Source organism: Thermothelomyces heterothallicus, assembly GCF_042370625.1.
Source record: "Thermothelomyces heterothallicus CBS 202.75 unplaced genomic scaffold P884_scaffold_16, whole genome shotgun sequence".
NCBI lineage: Eukaryota > Fungi > Ascomycota > Sordariomycetes > Sordariales > Chaetomiaceae > Thermothelomyces > Thermothelomyces heterothallicus.
The window spans coordinates 646,145-664,610 of NW_027192577.1; the positions used below are offsets into that span (position 1 = coordinate 646,145).

At 57.8% G+C, this 18,466-nt stretch overlaps 6 protein-coding genes across 6 annotated transcripts; all 6 read right to left on the reverse strand.

Annotated features, from left to right (window-relative positions):
* Positions 1–764: 764 nt before the first annotated feature.
* On the reverse strand, positions 765–2,143 carry P884DRAFT_261323 (Golgi apparatus membrane protein tvp18). Its single transcript, XM_069441546.1, has 4 exons — positions 1,999–2,143; positions 1,872–1,887; positions 1,617–1,715; positions 765–1,540 (listed from the first exon to the last, which is right to left on the reverse strand). Exons 1-4 carry the CDS (start codon positions 2,033–2,035, stop codon positions 1,234–1,236), a joined length of 459 nt encoding a protein of 152 aa, XP_069296462.1. The 5' UTR covers positions 2,036–2,143; the 3' UTR covers positions 765–1,233.
* Positions 2,144–2,801: 658 nt separating this feature from the next.
* Positions 2,802–4,696, reverse strand: P884DRAFT_330711 (major facilitator superfamily domain-containing protein). Its single transcript, XM_069445698.1, has 3 exons — positions 4,455–4,696; positions 4,267–4,364; positions 2,802–4,199 (listed from the first exon to the last, which is right to left on the reverse strand). Exons 1-3 carry the CDS (start codon positions 4,654–4,656, stop codon positions 3,084–3,086), a joined length of 1,416 nt encoding a protein of 471 aa, XP_069296463.1. The 5' UTR covers positions 4,657–4,696; the 3' UTR covers positions 2,802–3,083.
* Positions 4,697–5,655: 959 nt separating this feature from the next.
* On the reverse strand, positions 5,656–7,268 carry P884DRAFT_261325 (uncharacterized protein). Its single transcript, XM_069441547.1, has 6 exons — positions 7,143–7,268; positions 6,902–6,922; positions 6,724–6,788; positions 6,525–6,596; positions 6,315–6,413; positions 5,656–6,206 (listed from the first exon to the last, which is right to left on the reverse strand). Exons 1-6 carry the CDS (start codon positions 7,150–7,152, stop codon positions 6,096–6,098), a joined length of 378 nt encoding a protein of 125 aa, XP_069296464.1. The 5' UTR covers positions 7,153–7,268; the 3' UTR covers positions 5,656–6,095.
* Positions 7,269–8,594: 1,326 nt separating this feature from the next.
* On the reverse strand, positions 8,595–10,546 carry P884DRAFT_203728 (uncharacterized protein; the record flags this gene model as incomplete). Its single annotated transcript, XM_069438518.1, has 3 exons — positions 8,595–8,960; positions 9,063–9,436; positions 9,511–10,546. 3 exons carry the CDS (start codon positions 10,544–10,546, stop codon positions 8,595–8,597), a joined length of 1,776 nt encoding a protein of 591 aa, XP_069296465.1.
* A 1,404-nt stretch (positions 10,547–11,950) lies between these two features.
* P884DRAFT_293096 (putative adipose-regulatory protein-domain-containing protein) lies at positions 11,951–13,894 on the reverse strand (the record flags this gene model as incomplete). Its single annotated transcript, XM_069444201.1, has 4 exons — positions 11,951–13,360; positions 13,455–13,699; positions 13,787–13,809; positions 13,864–13,894. The coding sequence occupies 4 exons, from the start codon at positions 13,892–13,894 to the stop codon at positions 12,184–12,186; spliced, it is 1,476 nt and encodes a 491-aa protein (XP_069296466.1). The 3' UTR covers positions 11,951–12,183.
* A 632-nt stretch (positions 13,895–14,526) lies between these two features.
* On the reverse strand, positions 14,527–18,058 carry P884DRAFT_278716 (uncharacterized protein; the record flags this gene model as incomplete). The annotated part of the gene is made up of 5 exons (XM_069443219.1): positions 14,527–14,696; positions 14,812–17,380; positions 17,436–17,722; positions 17,806–17,910; positions 18,016–18,058. The coding sequence occupies 5 exons, from the start codon at positions 18,056–18,058 to the stop codon at positions 14,527–14,529; spliced, it is 3,174 nt and encodes a 1,057-aa protein (XP_069296467.1).
* Between the last annotated feature and the right edge of the window lie 408 nt (positions 18,059–18,466).

Consider the following 18,466-nt stretch of genomic DNA (forward strand, 5'->3'; position numbering starts at 1 on the left):
GGTGAGTGTTAGGGTGCCGCACTGTCGATCCTACAAACTTGAGTCCGGAGTTCTGTCACGCGCAGAGGGGAGCCTTCGCGGCTGCCCGAAACTTCCTGAAGCAGACAGCGGAAGGAACACGTTGCCCAACCTGCTTCCTTGGATTCTGAGTCTCCAAATCGCAACTCAACACGGGTGGTCTGTTCTACACCGCTCAACAGAACAGGGCTTAAAAAAATGCTTGGGCAAGAATGGAACCTAGGTACTGTACGGATCCGTACATATGTCTACACCGTGCAAGCAGGTTACCCCACCATCTCCACCGCAGAACTACGGTATGGGGCAGGCCAAGGGATGCAAAGAAGCCCACGGGGAATTGCTGGGCGGCTCATTGGACCGACGGCTCTCAGCGAGTCGCGACTTGCGCGAGCCCATCCCGTGATTCAAGCCAGTCGAGAACTGGTAGCGGGAGGTTTCCAAGACCGGACACATACATGCATCCATAACTACATGCTTGCTTGCTTACTTGCATCTACAGGAGGGAAAAGACGAGCATCCTCTTGAGGCCGGAATGGGCCAGTTGCCGACGGTTCTGAGCCGCGCTGCACAAAGGTAGATTCTACTGCAGCATGTTACAAGAGTTAGCGAGGGTATAGAGACGTAAATACCAAAAGTCCCTCCTAGTGCTGTATCTTGGGAGGTACCTCCCTTGCTAAAAGGACAATGCTTCTGTCGTGCAGATAGGTTGTCGACTCGAAGACGAAAACATTCGAATAATCATGAAGCGCCGAATTATGAGTATAGTTCTCCCAGGGAACAATACTCGTAACGTGTATACAAACACTCCAGATGGATCTCAGGAGCAACAGCAACGGGCGTTCGGAAAAGTATCGTGAAACTGACTGACTCCCCTATCTCATCTCATGAAAGGAAGCCCTAAGCGCCTTGAAGAACCCGCCTCCGGTTTACCAGATACAGAAATTGTTGGATAACAGACACTTTCTCGAATCATGCTGTCTCGTTGGCCCCTCGTCATGCCTCCACGCAGCTCGCGCGCAGGACGGCGTTTCAACGTTCACTCATTCTTCACCCTCGCCTCGACTGTGCAAGGCAATCTCGGGTAGACAATCCCAACATCAGCACCAATGAAGCAAGAAAGGCTTCCCACTCCTCGTGCTCCCGCTGACCTCCCATCTCCCATCTCCTGACACAGTCCCTCTCGCGTACGCCCAAAACGGCAAGCAGGCTCAAAGCTCATACAATCATCTGCGCGACGCCCGCCCCGCCAAGCGTCTTGCTCCCGACAAACGCCTGGCCCTTGATGCCCGCCAGGAGGTAGCATAATCCGGTGAGAGTCAAGAACACGGCGGCGGCAATCAGCGAGGTGGGGCTGCCGCCATCGAGCAGCGTCAGCCACTGGCACAGGGCCATGCCCGCGTAGGCAGCGGCGCGCATGTAGTTGGTCGTGATCTTGCGGATGATGTTGTCGAACTTGGACGAGGTCGGGCAGATGCGGAGGAGGAGGGGCACTTCAATGAAGAGGATCAGGAAGGAGGATGCTCTGTTCGGGGAGGAGGAAGCAAAGCCGGTCAGCTTGGTCGGGTCACCTGTGACGTTGTTTGCGAGGGAAAACGTACAAGCAGATGGCGGACATGATGATGATGAGGGGGCGCGTCAGGTGGAACAGATTTGCGATGCCGAGCGCAAAGCAGAGGATCATGGTTAGGATGCCCAGCCTGGTGGCGGGTCATGTTAGCTCGCAGTCCGTAGCATTCATTCTGACATCCTGTCGCCGGCCCGTGCCCGCCGGGGGGGGGGGGTTGAGGGGTAATATCTTCCAGCTCTTTACAAAATGGTATGTGCTGCGCCGCGGGAATTAGGAGGATGCTCACCATTGCCCGTAGATACCTGCAGCGGAGCATGTCAGTAGCAATATCTCTGTGGCTCGGCTTCCGAGCATGGAGCTCTATCCTGGTCACGTAACATGGAGGCCGGGAGAAACAGCGAGAGCAGACATACTGAAGTTGCGCGTTGCGAATTCCTCCTTCAACGACATCTTGCCGGTGCTTCAAGGTTCCCTCGGCCAAAAGTAACTGTGGATGCTTTCGAGCTGGTTGGTTGGTTCCGGGTACCTCAAGAATGCCAGCGATAGCCTGCTTCTGATCGACGGCCGAGCCTCAAAGCGATTCCTGTCGCGCGGGTGCTCTGCCAGCTGCTGGTGGCTCGGGTTGCCGATGCGATGTGCGACGACGACCGAACAAGCGCCTGCTGCTTTCAACGTCGCAAAGGATCAAGTAATCGGGAGCCGAAAAAGGGTCGTTCGTCACTCTAGTCGTTTCGCAGGGTCCTGTCAAAGGAGAATGTTTTGCTATATTTCTTCACAGTGCAACGCAGTTGCTTGTTTGGCTGGAGGTTCAGTCGCTGCTCGATCGACGGCCGCGTAGGTAAGGTAACGTAAGCTCCAGCAAAGCCTCACGATGAAAACAGTTAGCACGTTGTCATTCAGTTGGCGGCCGCGGAGCCCAGGCGGAAACTCGGGCATAGTGGGGCTGGAGATCTGATTGGTCGCATCAATGGACCCATCTGTTTCCCAGGCCAACAAACCCGACAAGGGCGGGGGCCCCACTCATCAACGGTCACTACTGTGTACGGAGTACGGATCTACACCAGAAGGGTCAGGTCGTCGTCGTCTTGCAGGGAATTTCCGAAACGGGAACTGCGACACCATCGCGAACTCGGGCGGGGGAAGCTGCGACTCAGTGTTGGTCCCGGTCTCTGACGCTCAACTGATGGGGTTCGACTGCAGGTGCTGTGACATCGTACTAGGAATTTCTCTAAGATCGACCGAAGAACACCATTCTATGATGATCAGGTTATCATCAGCCCCTATCCAGGTGCCTGTTAGGTCCGCTGAAACTACAATGTACTTTTTTCTTCCTTCCTTCTTTCCTGTCTCTCTTATCTTATCACTTTTGCCTTTTCTCCCCACCTTCCGTCTACTTTACCTCTTAATTTCGCCGGAAACTTCAAGCCAAATTCTTCCAGCGAGTAGTTATCTCAAAAACCGCAAAGAGAAGGAAAAAAAATTAACACTGAAACTTCTTCTAAAGGATTCCAAGGTGCTTCCAAAAGAAAGCACTTCCACCCACAAAGGCCGAGATTCCAGTGTACACAATCAAGCTTCCGAAACCGCTCCCATAGCCTCCTGGCGCCCGGCCCAACCACGGACGGCCGCGGAGGAGCAGGTCGCTCAGAGGTCCCGACACGACATTGCCAAGTCCCCTGCCCGCACACAGCCATGCGAACACGAGGGAGGGGTCGAGGTATGCGTGGTGCGTGTGCTCGTCCTCCTCCGGGTCCCTTGGATTCGCCGTCTCCCGCATGATTCCCGGCCAGATGGACGTGTAGCCGCCGGCAAACAGCCCGTACGCAACGGAGAAGGCGTACGTCCCGGCAAGGGTCGACGTCAACCCCCACAGCATCAGCGCCGCCGCGCTGGCCCCGGCCGCCGACAGGACAAGACATGTCGTGACGGGCATCCTGTCCGTCATGGTGCCCAGGATCACCGAACTCAGGATTGCGGCGATGTTGGAGAGCAGCACGGTCAGGGCGGCCCGCGTGGTGGACACGCCGAAAGTGGCGCGTGCGTAGGACGGGAGGTAGACGCCTGGCAGGAAGTACCCCGTCGCCTGGACGACGTTGGCGAGCTGGTACAGCAGCAGCCGTCGCCGCTGCCGCCGCCTCGACAGGGCGCGGCTCACGTTCTTGAAGGCCGAGAGGCGCCCGCTGGTCGCCGCGGCGGCCGACAGGGGCAGCCGGGGGCGGACAAAGTACGACAGCGGCGGGGCGAACAGGAATAGCACCACGGCCCAGACGCGCAGCGCCGTTCGGAAGCCGTACGCCGTCAGGAGCGCCTCCAGCACCAGCGGCAGCACCGCACCCCCGAACCCGGCGGCGCTCCACATGATGCCGTAGGCCATGCCCTTGCGCCGGGCGAACCACTCGTCCGTGTAGATGATGCTCGGGCAGTAGGCGAAGCAGCCGCCCAGGCCGAAGAGGACGCCCTGCGTTGCGATGAGTTGCGCGGTTGTGGTGGCGAGGGAGCTGAGCCCGATGGTGAGCGAGGCGAAGGTCAGCCCCCCGAGGGTGAAATAGCGCGCCCAGCGCGGGCGGAGGCGGCTGAGGGCTATGACGAAAGGGGTCAGGATGTACATGACACCCTGCTCATGAGTTTAGCGGCTTCTGATACAGAGTGGCCTTCCGGGCGAGGAAAAGAGCGAAGCTCACCAGAGTGGTAGTGCCGATGACGGCGATATTGCCATCGCCCCGGAAAGGTAAGTGGGACGTATAGTATTCCTGGAAGACGCCAAAGGAGAAACCGAATCCTTGAAGAACAAGCGTGGTAAATCAGTATCCCATACAAATGCTCTCTAACCTTGGCCGAGCAGCTTGAAGACAGGGGAAGAAAATCTTACCCCACACCAGGGCCTCGACAGTCCAACAGGCCGCAAGGAAGAGCCACGCATCTTTGCCCGTGTCGGCAGGGGGCAGTGAGAACTCGTTTTGTGTTGGAGGTTGAGCACCATCGCCGCCGTGGTCGTTTGCTTCCCTTATCGCCGTGGCGGCAGTAGCCAGCCCGGGGCCGCGGTTGTCCAGCTCCACTTCAGAGCAGCTCATGAAGACGACATAAAAAAACACAATCTGTCTAGAGTCGAGATGTGAAGCGAATGCGCAGCCAGCCTCGTGTTGTCAAGAGAAGAGGTCGAGCGTCAACTGCCGTGGTGGGTGTTAGATATGCTGGAAGCTCTGCGCCCTACCGGAGATCGGTGGGGATCCAGTGGATGCGGATAACCCCGGCCGGGCCCCGGTTCGGACCCTCGTCATCAGAGAAACAGAATTCTTAGTTGGGCCGGCAACAACCGAACGAAGGGGTCTGGCAACTCCGGTACCGGGTAGTCTATTGGGGCTGCGCTATTCTGTGTAGGCTCTTACATCGCCTTCAAAGTTTCAGATTGTTCGTCTGAAACTTGTGACCATTGTCCTGGGCGAACGAAGTCACCGGCTACTTTCAGCGAGACCAATCTCATTGAGATGGCGTCTACCGTAAGCGGCGAGCCAGTTTGTTTTTTATTTTTGCCTTTAACTTCTTTTGTTATAGCTTCCCCGGGTCAGACAGTCGGGCGGGGAGCGACGAGAAGGCAGTGCGGAAGTGGCCGAAGGGAGGGAGCGAGGGCGGGAGGCAAGGCATTCGTGATGAACAACGCCTGCGAGAACGGCCAATGCCCCTCCTCTTTAATGTTCGACGCCATGGGATGATCCAGTCCGAGACCCTTCGCGAGGCGGATGGCATGGGAGCAGCACCACTCACCACTCTTGAGAGCAGAGCTAAATGGGAGGGTAGGCGTAGTAGGGAGGAACACGAACAATACAGAGAGACCGCCACGCTGGGACCGACCCCCCAACCTTCCCAATCAAACCTTAGCTTAAAACTTTGTCCTGAATCAATTCCTACATGATCCAGAATGATTGCCTTGAAGGCCATTGAGGGTTTTGCCCCCTCCTAGGTTACCTGCATTTGTGCCATCCGCCGAATGATCCTTGGCCCCTTTCGATCGACTCGAGACCATATCCGGACATGATATCAAGGTGTCTGCTGCAATTCCCGGATCCGAGAGTCCGCGTGTGATGCTCCGATCGTTGCTGGGCCTGCTGCAGCTTGGTATACGAGTAATGGCACGGGCAACCACCGCAGCGGACATTGCTCAAGGCGACAGAACTGTATCGGCGCGGCACGCCCATACGAACCCCATTTCATGGCTCACAATTCCATCTGGTATTGATTGAACCAAGCTAAGCTCACTTGAGGCACCCACTAGGTGCAAATTTCATCCTATCCTCGGTCGATGTTGCACACCCCCGCCCGGCCCCTTTCTCGCCGCTTCTTTACGGGAACCAGAAGCGGCACACGAGACGGCCCCAGATTCCCCCCACGTCCTTTTCTTTCCGTGCCGTCCTCACCAAACCAGAGGAGACGCTACGAGTCCCACCCAACCTTGGCGAGGCGACCTCACGGCCGTCTGGCACTAGGTCGGTCGCAGGGACAGGCTTACTCGCACTTAACCGTAGACCAGCTTGAAGATGTCGTTAAAGACGAACCACTGGCCAGCCGGGTCCTGGCAGAGCTGGAAAGCCTGCGAGTAGGAAAGGGGATTCTGCTCTTCGTCAACCTGTTGAGAAAAGAAGAAGAAAAGGCACGCGCTCATGTTAGCTATGACATATTCCTTTAGTGCGGCGCTGTACGCTCGAATATCAAGCAGATTCGAAGCGCGACGTACCAAAAGTTGCCCGGTCACTAGGATGATGATGCCGCCATTGGGTGTGGGCTGCGCATCGAGGGCGCTGATCTTGTGTCTGATTTTTTGGAAGGGCAAGCTCTTGAGAACACCGGTCAGCAGCTGACCGACTTTCTTCTTTCCTATCCCCTTTTTTGGCGCACTCGGTCCAAAAGAGGGGGAAGGGGTAGCTTCTTGCCAGAGCAATCATACCGTGAGCTTCTCAACAATGCTAGCAACGCCGAGTGATTGCGAGCTCTCAAACGTAAGCATCGAGTTTTCTCTCTGTTTTTTTTTTCTCGGGCGATTCCATGGTCAGCCTCTCGTTCTACATGCTCCCTCCGGGCCTCCCCCTGCCGAAGCCGAGACAACATCCAGAATGGACCGTGTCGGGGACGAGGCGAGTACGTACGTAGAGACCAGCCAGATTCTTGCGCTCCGCGTCGAAGGTGGTGTAGTAGTGCTCGACGAACTGCGCTGTAAGGGGGAAGGGAGGGGGGCGCTCAGGGTTAGAAATCGGCGAAGCGGGATGGCATATTCGTGCTGATTGCGCGGGGTAGGTCGGCATGGGGCGCGGAATCTTCACTCACTCGCAATATTCTGGAAATCGACTGTGGCCAGGTCAGCAGGGAACGCCATTCTACAAATGACAGGTTGAGTCGACGTGAAGCCGCCCTCAGGGGTGACGGTTGATACATCGCGGGGGAAACAAGTAACCCTCCCCGCCCTCCCTTCTCCGTCCTCCGCCGCGCATTGCGCGCACCTCTGGGATACGGTGAAATGCAACCAGGTCTCGTTGAGAAATGAAAAAGAAAGAGACTAAAAACTTACTAGTAGCCATCTTGACGGTTCTATCCCGGAAAAGCTCAGAGAAACTGCGGAAGGTGACGTTGGAGGAGTGCCCTGGGGGTTGCTGACAGAGACGACGGTAGGTCTTGGATATGTATGGAAGTTTGCGATAGCTACCCGACCCTCTAAGCACCACAAGAGCGAAGCGGGGCTCTCAAAATGCAAGCGTGGGGTTACTTGCAGCCTTAGGCAGGAAGCCATCGGCCAGGCACCGGGGCACCAATTTGCTTGGGTGGATCCATCCAACCGCGAGCCCGACGACCCGGAACCTGCCCGCGCCCGCAAACACCAAAATAAATTTCACGTTCCGCAGATTTCGACACTCTGACTCTTTCCTCCCTGTCGCCTTTCCCCCACTGGACACCCAAGAGCTGCGTGCTCACCACGATAAGTCCTAAAGGAGCATTGAGGTAAGACGGATCCCGCGCCTTTGAGCGGTAGTCTTTTTTCTTATCTCGCCTCTCCCTTACCAATGATGACAAAATTCTTCTTTAAGAACGGCCAACTGAATTTTCCATGTTGATCCTTCAAATCATCAAGCTCAACAGTCTGACTCGTACCCTTGCATTCTCCTATTTGATCCACTCAGCGCACGGCTCTTGGGTATACAGATGGCTAACCATCGAGTAGGTGACCGTGTGGTGGCCTGAAGCTGTGCAATTGGGCGTAGATTCGTCTCGCGTTGGGCGGCGAGGTCACTGGAGCGCCTCCGGACTTGGGCTGGCCCCGGGTTAGTTAGGTGCCTTGTTTTGCGTCTAGAGCCTCCTTAGCTTCGGCCAGTGAATGGGAAAATAGCAATTCAGTCCTTAATGCCCGACCTTTGATGTGATTGTTTGGCGAGCCCATCCGCGCGAGCTCGTAGGCGAGCATGCGCAAAGTCCAAGGTATTAGCCAAACCGAGTACGGATACACTGCGAAGAGAGAGAGATTTCTTTGGATCGTCGAGGTCGATTCTTCTCGACTATTACTCGAACAACGGCTCTAGCAATTGCCGCTTTCTCAGTCCGACAAGCCGCTTCGTCCTTCTTGACCAGACCTTCGCTGTATACAGCTCCCGTCACTTTCCACACCCACTCATCCTGCGGAGCAAAGGACAGGCCCGTGTAGATGAGGCGGCAAAGCAGAGATTCGCAAGTTTCCGCGAGAAATGGATAATGCGCCCATCCCCAGCGCAATCCCTCTCCTAGTCCGAAGCCGTCTCCATCTCTGCGCCACCCCGAAAAGCCCAAGGAATCCAAGACGCCCAGATATCTTTTTCTTTTTCTTTTTCTCTCTCTCTCTCTCTTTTGCGTATCGTATAACAGCAACGCGGAGCGGCGTCGTCCGTCCGTTGATGTCATTGATAGACCAAACAGCAAAACAAGCCAATCATAGGAGTAAATCACAGCTGACCCCGAAAGAACTCTGCACTGGACATGCTCCGCACCCCGCCGATTATAACTCCTCCTCTTCCTCCATCTTCACCGGCGGCGCAGGCCGCTCTTGATCCTGGTTTGCCTGAGCAGCCTGAGCCTTGGCGAGTATATCGCCGAGCGCGGGGGGGAAGCTTCCGCCTGCGGAGCTGCCGACGTCGCCTCCACCAACACTCGCATCAGCACTCAGGCTAGGTCGCGCCTTCTTCAAGGGACTACCGACAGAGTTGCTGTCCTCTGTGAGGTTCTTGCCGAATATTCCGGCCGCACTGCCGAGCGGGGCCAGGCCGCCGGGAGCTGGCGCTTCAGGAGGTGTGGAGACGCCGGCGGAGGGAGATTTCCTTGGGCTGGAGGCGTTGTCTGGCTCAGCGGAATGAGCTCGCTTGAGCTGAGCATGGGGAAAGAAGGGAGAGAAAAAAACAAGTTAGCTAGGCTTCAGATGTCAAATGAGGAGGGAAAGGTGGAGGTGGGATATGAATTGGATACATACCCGAATGCGATTCACACCATCGGCGAGCTCTCCCGTGAACTTGGCGTCTTCTGGTCCAGTCTTGGTCTTGTCATCCTTACTATCCAAGTCCTCCATGCTGGGCAAAATCTTGTCGCCTTCGTCGTCGTCGTCGTCGTCATCGTCTTCGCTATCGGCGTCCATGGCGGTGCTCGCGGCTGCGCCGTTGCTCTTGCGCGACTTTTTCCTCCTAGCCGGCTGGCTGTCTTTGTCCCGGAACGCCGAGAAGCCCACGGTACCGCTGGTCTTGAGAGGCCCAAGGTTTGAGAAGTCGAGCTGGCCGGACCGGCGTTTGAGAGCTGGTGAGGTTGTCTGCGACTTCGGGGGTGCCATGATGCCCATTTTCTGGAGTTGACCTGCAGCCAAGTCAGCGAAGAAAAAAAAAAAAAAAAAAAAAAACTCCCGGCGCAGAGAAGGGGGGATAACTAACGTTCGCCACGGTAAAAGAAGGTAAACACGGCATACGGCTTGTCCGGCCCGTCGATGCCCGTAACTGTTTGGGTACTGATCGTCTTGGGATCTAGCGTCTTGGGCTTTGCAAAGCTCGTGGTATGCTCGACATCCGCATCGATGCCGTTCGAGGCCCCCTTTCCCTCATCCTCGGAGGAGTCGTCGTGGGCGTCAAACTGGGGTGAGTACTCTCCCTTTTTGATTTCGCCGGAAGCGATCACCCGGAACATGGCGACCTTGATCTGACCCGTCGCCTCGGGGGGCTCATCGTCGTCCGAAGACGAAATGGAGTCCTCGTCAAGGACGGCCTCGACGGGGGAGCACTCGTCGGCACCATACCTGAGGGTGCCACGCGGCCGGCTGGATCCCTCGACGTCCATGTTAGCACCCTCTCCGGAGCGCTCCTTTTGCCGTCTCCTGCGCCTCTCGAACTTCTGCCTCCGGCGCTCCAGCTTTTCTGCGGCATCGTGGCCCTTAAGGTCGAGGCCGTTCAGCCAGCGCTCCAGGCCGACCTCGCGGAAGAGGAACTCCCGCTCGGCAAGGCCGCCGCCTTCCGACTCCGGGACTTGGACCCATCTGCTGTTGACCCAGGTCTCTTCTCCGGGGCGTAATAGAGTGGCGACCTCCTCCTTGGCCCTGCCATCAAAGTAGATGTAAGCGGCGATGGTCTCGTTTTCGCTGTTGGTCATCGGGATGTATGGCGTGACGATGCCATGGTACTTGCCCCGCTCTCCGGTGCTCGACGGCAGCGGGCCGACGAGCTGGGGCTTCGGGTACGGGTTGCTCGGAGTCGGTTTGGGAGCCGAGTACGGTATCGCCAGGCCCGGTGTCAGCAGGGTGATCGAGATGGCGAACTTTGCGGGCTCGGGCTTGTTGGTTTCCGGGTTGAGCTGGGGCTGCGGCACCGGGATGTACGCGTTGATGCGCGAGACGCGGGATTGCTTCTGGATGCCGTACTCGGGCAGCGGCGTTCCATTGGCGTGAATGCTCACGGCGATGCCCTTGAAGCAGGGCATGACGGCGGTTGGCTTGGCTGTGTGGTCGGTCAGACCCCACTGTCGGCAGCTGCGCGATAGCTACTACTACTACTACGACTACCCCGCGCTTTGTCAAGGTGGCGGGGGAAAGTGAGAGTCGTGTTTCGTCGGTGATCCGCGTACAGATTCGGCCTTTTTATTCTTCGGTGACGCTCAGACGAAGGGAGGTGGTGGGCGTTGTAGGTAGGTAATCTTTCGGTGTCGTGTTCACTTGGCAGGGAAGATGGCGGAGGAGATAAGCTTGGTCGGAACAAGCAGGCGGTCGCTTAGAAGATGCCGACTTGGAGAGCTGCCCGTGCCCTTTCAGACGGTCGCGAGCCAACCGCACCTTTGGAATTTGTGACGCAAAGTTTTTGTCGCAAGAACGGTGACCTCTCGAAAATCGCAGAGAGTGCGCGGGTTGCAAAGAGAATGGGTCTCGCTGGCGGGATGGGGCAGGGGCCGGATGGGTTTCTTGGGCCTTCTGCGTTGGCACGATTCGCTTTAGTTAGAGGGGTTGGGCCGTGCAAACGCCAGCTAGGCCCGGGAGGGGGGGGGGGGGGTTAAGAGAGGGGGAACAGCAATGACGCCGGGCGAACTAGCGTGTAGGTCCGTATTGCGTTGTTCCTATTTGGATCGCCACAGTGTTGGCGAGATGAGCCAGCTAATTGCCCAGCTGGCCATATGGTTGTCGAGCTGGCAACGACGTCAATCGGGTTCCTGAGGCTGAAGTCGAAATGGCGGGTGCTAGAGAGTCGCACCGGGAGAGTGGAGATGGCGGTTGGAGCACCTTTCCCGCGCCCTGAATGGAGTCGAGAGTAACTAGTGCCCTGTACGGAGTACTGTACGGATTAACCACTGTACAGTACATACAGCAAGTTACCTCCCACCTTCCACAGCACCTTCCATCTCGCTCCCCAGAGCGCGTATATCGTGCACGGGCCGTGACCTCGGCCGGCGTTCTGCAGGATTTATTCTCGAGTTGTCTCAACGACGACTCAGAATGCGGCGACCAGCACAGTATGCCCAGCGCCAATGAATGTATGAACTTGGCAACGGGCCGTTCCTGGTGCCTGACATGCGAATGCCAATTGTGTTCGCTTGGAGGTCATTTTGAGATGCATCTGCCGTCATCACCACATTATCTTTTATCTTACATTGCCCGTCTGTTGGTCTGGGGGAAGTCACTCAAAACCGATTATGGAACGACTCGAAATTCGATATACGAAATTAAGAGAAAATCGGAAAGGAGTAATCAATGAGTCGGCGAATCTCATTTTACTGCCCCTAGAAGGCAATTAATGATTTGTTCATCACAACAGTGACTTGATTGACTTAATTGTCTGACAAATAACTAAAGGCTGGCGACCAAGCGCCATGGTAGAAGGGCTGCGGATCGAGGAAGGCAGATCTATATATTAGTTAATGCGAAAACTGTAGCCGCCACCGTAAACGCGGCTCATGTATTTATTACCGTAAAGGTATCTTAGTCGTCTCCAAGTAAGAGAGGAGGATGCTAAACGACCAGGTCCCTATCGATTCTCCACGGTACATTAGGCGCCAAAACACCAAGGACTTGTATTATGATTAGTTAGTTTTTCTTTTACTTGGGGAGGACCAATTAATTGATCGCCCCGTCAAGCGGGGGTGTTCCTCCTCCTGATGCCCTCCTTGCTCGCTTGACCGCTGTAGCTGGTACCGACACCCGAGTCCTCCGACTCGGCCCCTACCTCCTCCACCTTCACCTGCTTCTCCTTGCCTTTCCACTTCTTTGGCTTCCCAGGCTCAGATTCGGCTTCGTCATCGGCTTCGGTGCTGTGTCCCGTCTCAAACTGAGGCACTCTCGCCATCACGTCCCCTTCACTCCCTTCTTCCTCTTTCTTGACCGACTTCTCGGCCGCCTCGCCTCTGTCAGAGGCAGAAGAAGGCGAGATCCCAGCCTTGGATCTCCTCTCCCCGTCCTCAGCCCTCTCTCGCTTCGTGTAGCGCCCGCCGCCGCCCCTCCCGCCTTCATCGTCACTCGCCTGCTCGGAATCACGCTCGGAGTCCTTGACCCCTCCTCCTCCTTTCCATCCGTCCCCCAGTTTGACCCCCACGATGACAAAGACGCATGCCAGCATCGCCATGCTCCCCGCCCAAAACGCGCCCGTGATCACCACGAAGGCAGTGATCTTCCACCGGTACATGAGCCCGCGCAGGCCCTTCAGCCTCGCCACGAGCGTTACGCGGGCGTCGTACACCTGGATCCCCTGGCCGGCCTGGACCTCCAGCAGCAGGCTCTCCGGCAGCGGCGGGGCGGCGCTGTCGGGGCGGCGGCGCCGGGAGGGGAAGGACAGGCCCTCGGCCATGGGGACGTCGAGGTGCACGGTGGCGGCGGCGCGTGGGGAGAGCATGTGGTAGAAGAGCAAGAGGATCCGGGTCGCTTGCGAGGCGAACGGGTCGACGTAGGGGATGAGGGCCGGGCGGGTGGTCGTGTGCACGATGGTGTGGGAGGCGAGGAAGGAGGGGAGGTCGAGGCGGGTCGGCTGGAGGAGGGTGTCGAGGGAGTGCCAGGACGAGGACGAGGATGTGGACGAGGACGTGTCTGGCCGCGGATTGGCGGGCGGGAGGTAGGGGAGCGCCAGACCACTGCCGGTCTGTGGCTTGGTGGAGCCGGCGGTCGGAACCGGGGAGAGGAGGTGCAGGGCAATCATGAAGTTGCCGCGGTCAAGGTTCGCCGGGGAGCGCGGGAGGGAGAGCGAGACGGTGATGTCATAGGGTTGGCGGTTTGCGATGCCCTCGAGCGAGGCGATGCCGAAGGGGTTAGGGCCGACTCTGCGGTTTTGTCTTAGCAATCATATATGCAGGGCGATATGCAGGGCGACCGATATGCAGGCGCATGTGCAGCGCCGGGAGGGGACGGGCGCACCCATATTGTAAATGCACCGGCACCGTCGTCACCAGCTCCGGAAGATACTTGTAGTACAGGAAGAGATAGCCGAGTGCCGCCAGGATGTAGAGCAGGACTCCCGCAGTGGCGAGCAGCGTGGTTGCTATCACCGTCTGCTGCAACAGGCGAGAGGAGACGGCGTCGGCGGTAAAACGGTTGATGCGGCGTGTCGCAACATCAATGACGGCACTGAGGGCTCGCCTGGCTTGGGCAAGCGACGGCGCCTGGTGAGATTCCGTTGTCGTCAGCAGAAATCAAGATAAGAGGAACTGATAAGAGGAATTGATTGATCTGCAGTGTGTTCCTCTTACCATCACTGTCTTGTGAGAACAACCTCACATTGGCGAGTATATTATTCTGTTGTGAAGCTGCAACCCAAGAAACCAACCTTGGAAACAAAGCAGTCCCAAGAATGCCATGCACGTGAAAGTTGCTTTTGGTCCCAGTGTTCATGAAGAATGATGGAATGAGAGCTGCTGTGGGGCGTGCAGCTCCCTGCAAGTGCCTGATGTCAAGCACGTCTTGGCACACTGCAGCACTCCGAAAGCACGTTGCCAGAGGGAACAACTCCGGAGAAGCAAGCCTCAGACGCTACTGAGGCACCGTCACTCTTACTACCCTCATAACCTGACAACAAAAACTGACGTAGCTAGCAATCGATGCTTCCACCTTGATTTGATATGAAATCCTGTTAAAGTAAAGAACAGAAGAGGTATGAGAATGGTTCAACGAGTACTCAAACAGGCTAGACAACCCCGTCATAAAACGATAAACAGCGATAAAAAACACCATCGGTACAACAAGATCATCTCACATCGTCCCGGCGGAAGAATAAAAAAGATGCCCACCCCCCCACCTTTTGAACCACCCCTACATCATCATCAACAATAAAAACAACAACAGCCAGAACTCCCAGCTGAATGCTCCAGCCGGCAACAAACTTGAGAGCGAACTTCAACACCGTCCTCCTCTCACCACGCCATCATCTCCTAAAAGGCACCAACCCAAGCAGAGCTCAGCTCAGGCAGCTTCCCCCCCAGACAGACTAGTCTCAGCAAGGCTGCAGGTAGTTGCTCGGGACCAGCCCGACCTGTCCGGATCCGCCCTGCACCGTAGCCTCCCACCAGCCGTCGTCCTGGTGCCGCAGGATGGCCAGGATGTCGCCTTTCGCGAACCCGAGCTCCTCGGGTATCGCCGCCTGATACATGTACAACGCGCGGGCTATTCATCACAACAAAGGTTAGCATGCCATCTCAATTCAATATATATACCAAAATTCAAACCAGAGAATGCGGCGGGAGAGAAAGAAAAAAAAAGAAGGGGATGATGGACTCACCAAAGTGCAAGATCGGCCTCCCGTCCCTGGTATACCGATTCGGATCCGCCGCGACGCTCCTGCTCCTCATCCTCGAGCCAGCCTGCACGGGGCCGGCGCCCTCGTACAGGCCCATGGCGCCGGCATTAGCACCCGCGCCGCCGCGCATGCTCATGCTGGTCGCCGTGTTCGACCGGGCGTGCCGGCCCCGCATCGACCCGGTTCCGTACCCGCTGCCCCCGTCGTCCTGATAATGTCCAACCCCGCCGCCCACGGGCGACACGGGCGCGAGTTGCACCGCCATCGAGTCACCACCGGCGCCGCCGCCGGTCGGTCCCCGTCCCATACTCATGCTGCTACCCGGCCGGCCGACGTTGTGGTCCTGCATCGAGCTGCGCGGGCTGAACGGAGCGGGGCTGGCCGCCGAGCCCCTAGCGCCGACGCTGCTGCTGAACGGCGACGGGCTTGCTGCCGAGCCCCGCGGGCTGTAGGGGGCCGGGCTCACCGAGCGCGCCATGTCGTTGGGCGAGGCAGCGCTGACGGAGCCACGGTGCTGGTTATTGCCGCTGCTGCTGCCGCTGCCGTAGTAGGAGTTGGACATTGAGCCCCGCTGGCTGCCGGCGTAGGGAGCCGGCGACACCGAGCGGTGCTGGCTTCCAGCATACGGACTCGGTGACGTTGAGCGGTACTGCTGCTGCTGCTGCTGCTGCTGCTGCTGGGAAGAGCCATAGTGTGGGCTTGCGCGCGAGGTCGGGCGCGGGGAGACGCTCCGCTGCTGCGGGGCGGGCGAGATGGCGCGCGGCACGTCGCTACCACCGCCTCGGGTGCCTGGCCGGCTGCCGTAGCCTCCACCAGAACCAGGACGGTCGTTCTGGGTGAAGAGGCTGCGGGTCTGTTGCTGGAACTTCTGTGAGGATTCCTTCATTGCCTTCGAGGTAACTGCTGGTGGGGGTACCCCGAGACGCTGGACTTGGACTTGCTGATCGTACGACGGCGGCGGGGTGCCACGCATCGCGGCCGCCACGACGCTGTTGTTGCTACTGATGCTGTCTCCTGGTATGGTCCGCGATGGGCTGGCACCAGGCCCGGGCGTCGCGATGCCGTGATAGTGGTCTGCCGACACCCTCGAGCCTGGGGTCTTGCCGGTCTTGATGCCTTTGAGCTCGGCCAGGGCCAGTGCAATGGGGTCATCCTCTGGAGTGGCCGGCGCCGTTACCTGCTTTTGGCGGTCAGGGGTCTCGACGGCGAATACGTTCTGCCCAACATTTAGCGCGAGGCTCGCGTTTGCGGCAATCGGATCCGGGCTTATGCTCCGCTCCGGCGCAATGATCTGATCGTTGCTGTCCTTGGGAGCGGCAGTAAGCTGGGGACGGCTGTGGCCATTCGAGGGATGCCAAGTGTTCCGGTTCGACTGCGCTACCTCCTTTGTGCTCTTCCGCCGGAAGGGGCTGTGATTTTGGAAAAAGCCACTCTTCTTTTTCAGAACCTTTTTGTCGGGAGAGGCCGAGGGAGAAGGCTGTTGCTGTTGTTGCTGTTGTTGTTGTTGTTGTTGCTGCTGCTGCTGCTGCTGCTGCTGTTGCTGTTGCTGTTGTGGCTGCTGTTGTTGCTGTGGCTGCTCTTGCTTGACAGGCGAGGCGGGAACTGGTGGCTCTTGACTCGAGAACGACGTCTCGCTGTGCGAGTCTCTGCTAGAGGGGCGCGCAGAAGATATCGACGGTGCGGTGCTCAGGTCCGAACCGGTGGGCCTGCAGAGCATAGTCATGCCGTCCATCGGGTATGGGTCGTGGGGGACGGGAGCAAAGTCATTGGGGTCATATTCCAAGCTACTGGCCTGAGGAGGGTGGTAGCCCCTTGGTGGCTGGCTCTTTGCCCGCTGATTGTCCTGTTTCTGCTGCTGCTGTGGTTGTTGTTGCTGTGGCTGAGTGGGAATGATCGGGACCCTTTGGGAAGTCACGGAAACCTCTCGGCCCTTTGGTGTCGTGGCATCACTGTGCTTCAGATCTCTGGCCAGCGCCGAGTTGGGGTCGTGATGGGACTCGAATGTGGACGGCTGGGGGGAAGATGAGCGGAACGCCGGATTGATGCTCCTCGGAAACTGCGCGACCGAGTAGTTGTCGTCTTCGGAGGCGTCCGATTGCGAGTCGACATCGCCACGGCAGAAGTTGATGTACTTGGGAGGATCGGGAATCTCTTGACCGGTCCCTTTTTCCTTGATGAAGGTATAAATGTCCTTCTCAACCTCCATCTTCTCGAGGGATAGCCGGATCTTCTCGCACGACGCATCGTCGCTCACGCAAACGGTCGAGGCGATGTTGGCAAAGGTCCACAGACTGCTCTTGGTAAAGTCGAGGCGCTCCTCCTCAAGGTCCTGGAACTTGTCGGCGGCCGCCTTCCATTCCCTATTCCAGCGGGCGGTTGTTTCCTCCAGAGCCTTGACCGCGGCCTCGTACTCCGCATTGGATGTCGCCAAGCTGATCTGCGTCTTTTCCAGCTTGGCCTTGTTCTTGCGCTCTTCCTGACCCATGACCATGTGGCCTTGGGCGAGGTAGCCCTTGATTTTGAGACATTCCTGTTCATAGCGGTCGCGCGTCTGCCTCCGTCAGCAACACCGTTTTGTGGCACCACCGTAATCGGAGGTCACCCACCTTGTTGACCAGCTGAGTCTGCTGCACCTTGGTCTTGAGCAGCTTCTCCACCGTGTTCTGCACAATCTTGCGCCGCTCCTTCATGGCGCCCGTAAACGCTGCGAGGGGTTCTTCCAGCTCGCTCTTCATCTGGGCCGCCACGTTCTGGTGCTGTTTGGCCATGGACTCGACCTCGCCGCGGACGACATCGAGCGACTGCTTCAGGGTGCCCATCTCTTGCGAGCCCAGCGATTTTCGCGACAGCGACATGAGTTTCCGCGCATATTCGTCCTCGATGGACGCGCGTGCTGTTCCATGGTTGCTGCTGTCAGCGATGCGCCAGGTATGGCAATATAACGCTCCGCTGCGTCAGGCCAAGGCTCGTGCTCACCGCTGTAGAACGCGCGAAGCTCGTCGCATGTTTGCTTCGCATTGTGCATGCGCTCGAGGAGTGGTGGAACACCGGCATCGTCCTTTCCCCAGAAGTTGTTTGCGACTGCGTGCCATCGTGTCAGAATCAAGTCGGTCTCTGCTCCGGTATTATGCAGACTTGGACTCCAAGCCGTATCCGGCCACGACTTCTCGTTCGCTTCATACGTACAGGAAAGGGCGACGGCCGGTGCGTCGGAGACAGTAGCCGGCATTGCGCCTGACGGAGGGGGCGCGCGGAGCGGAGCCCAATGACCTAATTACTTCCCGCGGCCGCAAACAGGGTTGGGCAAACACAGAAACCCGCCCTCTCAGCAGGCAAAAAGTCGCTCTGGTATTGCCTGAAATTATAGCAGCTGCAAAGAACAAATAAATGCAGGCCAAAGAGTGAAGGTGGGCAGTTCCAGTTGGATTGTGGAAAGTTTTGTGGCACTGCTGAGCTGGTCACGCAGAGCTGGGAGCCGGATTGTTGACGTTCCTTGGTGCTGAGCGAGGCAGGGCGGTCGGTTGTCCAGGGCAACGCGCCTGGCCGCCGGCGTGCGGGTTGCACTGCATTGACGCTGCAGCTAAGACCCACCGCCGACGCCGCCGCGATGCGGCCATCTTTCCCAACTCGTTCGAGA